At 36.6% G+C, this 2,992-nt stretch overlaps 1 protein-coding gene across 1 annotated transcript; it reads left to right on the top strand.

Annotated features, from left to right (window-relative positions):
• Positions 1–1,598: 1,598 nt before the first annotated feature.
• LOC103940030 (ethylene-responsive transcription factor 2-like) lies at positions 1,599–2,769 on the top strand. Its single transcript, XM_009350103.3, has one exon. The coding sequence runs from the start codon at positions 1,808–1,810 to the stop codon at positions 2,627–2,629; it is 822 nt and encodes a 273-aa protein (XP_009348378.2). The 5' UTR covers positions 1,599–1,807; the 3' UTR covers positions 2,630–2,769.
• The last annotated feature ends 223 nt before the right edge of the window (positions 2,770–2,992 follow it).

Below are 2,992 nucleotides of genomic sequence, written 5' to 3' on the forward strand. Positions count from 1 at the left end.
AGTATATATGTACAATTTTCAACATATTCCTTTTCTGCAGACGTTGTGCTGCTTAAGTAAAAAGATTTATCTCTCCACTTGAAGTCTTATGCTCGAATGGCCCGAGGATTTGCATTAAAAAGCAAGAATTCTGTTCACCAAAAAAAAACAAAAAAATTCTTATCTTATCTTTCGAAAGTTTCCAACATAATAGACATTATTTTAGTACATTTGCAATATTAAGAGAGTTACATTTTTTTTAAGTACATACCATGTGATAGTCGTGGTGCATTACTTTATAAGTTTCTTTTACTTTTCCTACTTTTTGTGCTCCGTGTACGAGAGACGCGGCAAATCTCTGAAACACTCCATCCCTCACGAAAAAGGATCATAAAGTTCTCTGTATTTTACATATACACCAAGAAGTATTTCTAGATTTAAAATTAAAACTATCATCTTGTAACTCGTAAGTGCAGGGCTTTTTTTATTTTATTTTTCGAAGTTTGAGAAATTAATAATTAGTGCCTATTATACCTAACAAAATAATTAGCTAGGTTGTTGTTTTGGTGGTTTATTTCTCCGAATGATCGTCACTAGATCCTCTTTGTCAGGATTAACGAATTTGTGAATCGTATTCATTTATCGTATATCGTGTGATCAGAAATAATTTTAAATATTTTTATTTAAAATTAAATACAACCAGTACGTGAAAAAAACTGACCACCCGATGTATATGAATGAACACGATTCATTAATCTCCAGGATTCTCGCCAAAAAGATCCGGAGAGGATCCTGTTGGCATTTCTCCAATTCATAATTAACAAAGCGATAGTTTTGTTGTTTAGCTAGGAAAAAACACAAATGATGATGAATATTATTCCATTTGGAGAACCCAATAGATCAAAGTCACCCAATTGTTATTAGAAAATTATAAATCCTTTTTTTTTTCTTTTTTATTTACATTTATATATATTTTTGCAATTATTTACTTTATATTGAGTGCATTATCTGGGGTAATCTCTCTCTCTCTCTCTCTCTCTCTCTCTATATATATATATATATATATATAAAAGAGAAGTTTTTAAGGGAAATGATTTTCATTTTTTTATAAAAATGGGCATTAGTTGTAAAGCTCACGCCATATCAAACTTTAACGATCTAAATTGTCTTTTTATCAAGTTGCACTGCATAGGTCATCTTTGCAAAATATTAGCCAAAGTAAAAATATTTGAGGCATCTAATTAAGTTCAAAGAAATTGACGAATAATTTATTCTCATGATTTTTGGTTTGAAGAAAATGGGGATCCTTTCCCTAACGATCCTATATAAAAGAGATGGAATTTGAACTCTTACGTGGATGCATGCTAGTCGCTACCATCAAGGCACCAACCAACACATAGAGAGAATAATTCAGGCCAAGGCCAAGGATATGACCTGTACTGTGCCATGGTCATGCAGCAATTTAGCGTGTTGCAATCACTGTTTTCTTAAAATATATAAAAAGTAGATGAGATGAGTCACTGACAAATAGATGAATTAATTAGTTCATCCCACGAAATTAGTAACTTATTTATTTAGTAAACAAATATTTGTAACATATAATGCAGGTGGCGAAAAACCCTGATTAATCAATAACGAAGTTTCATGGAAATGATAACAGTAATGGTAAATTAAAAAGTTACAGATATAAGCATGCTCTCCTTGCCCACATATAAATACACACAACACAAGGCTTAACCCACAACAACTACTATTGCAGTACGACTACTACATCCTTCAACATCCAAAACCCTATTCAAAACCAATTCCAAAACCCTAACAAGTGAAAATGTTTGAAGATATTTACTTGGAGGCTGACTTTGCTCTTTTGGAGTCGATTCGGCAACACCTTCTCGACGACAATTTTGATACTAATTTGCAAGAATCATCAGCAACAGCTTCAGGCAGTCCTCCGCCGATGTACTGCCGGAGTTTAAGCTTCAGCAACCTTTTCTTGACAAAAAGTTGGAGCGACATGCCATTTAAAGTGGAGCTGGAAGACACTAATGACGTTGTTGGTGCTCTGTCTGATGGCACGGCCGGGTGGAGTATGTTATCAGATCACCATCACGTTGATGTTATTGAGACCACACCCGCAAAATCTGAGCCTCAGGAGGTTGTCAGAGAAGAGATAGCGGTGGCGCGCGAGACCCGCACACCATTGACGGGGCAGCACTTCCGGGGAGTGAGGCGGAGGCCATGGGGGAAGTACGCGGCGGAGATTAGGGATCCCAAGAAGAATGGGGCTAGAGTGTGGCTTGGAACTTATGAGACGGCAGAGGGTGCGGCTTTGGCTTACGACCAAGCCGCTTTTAAAATGCGCGGCTCCAAAGCCAAGCTCAATTTCCCTCACCTAATTGGCTCGGGATGTGAGCCGGTTCGGGTAACAGCGAAGCGTCGAGCCCCGGAGGTTTCATCTTCTTCTTCTTCGTCGGATAGTGGGTCGCCGAAGCTGAAAAGGAGGAACAGTGGAGTTGGCTCGGGTGCTGAAGCCAAGTCGGGTAGCACTAGCCGGTTAGAGATGGTTGAGATGAGCCAGCTAGCTGTTGTTGATCAGTGGCTAAGTGATCTTGACACTACAATGGACTCTATGCCTATAAATTATTGTTAAGTGGTTTATGATTAATGTCTGGTTAATAATTGCATTGTTTAGAGAGTAATTAGAGATTTCCCAAGTGTAAAGTGTTGGATTTAATTTTTTAGGCTTAATCGAATAAATAGTTATCGTGATAATAAGATATTCAGAAATTGATCTCGTGATAATTAAATAGGTTAAACCGTTGAAATGGATAAATTAGTGTTTTATATGAGGGATAGTTGATGAAAATTTAATTTTGAGCTCAATGCTAACAGAATCTACAACAAGGATTTAAATCCCTACTTTTATCACAGAAGTTATCTGATTACCTTATAACCATGGGAATTTTTTTATCCAATTTGTAATTTTTTTTCGTCCACACTTTCGTTTTGTGGA

Source organism: the organism of the source record quoted next, unplaced genomic scaffold (assembly GCF_019419815.1).
Source record: "Pyrus x bretschneideri cultivar Hongxiangsu unplaced genomic scaffold, Pyrus_bretschneideri_v1 Contig35, whole genome shotgun sequence".
Taxonomy (NCBI): domain Eukaryota; kingdom Viridiplantae; phylum Streptophyta; class Magnoliopsida; order Rosales; family Rosaceae; genus Pyrus; species Pyrus x bretschneideri.

Coding starts and splice junctions, on each gene's coding strand:
- LOC103940030 (XM_009350103.3), top strand. CDS start 1,808: ATGTTTGAAGATATTTACTTGGAGGCTGACTTTGCTCTTTTGGAGTCG.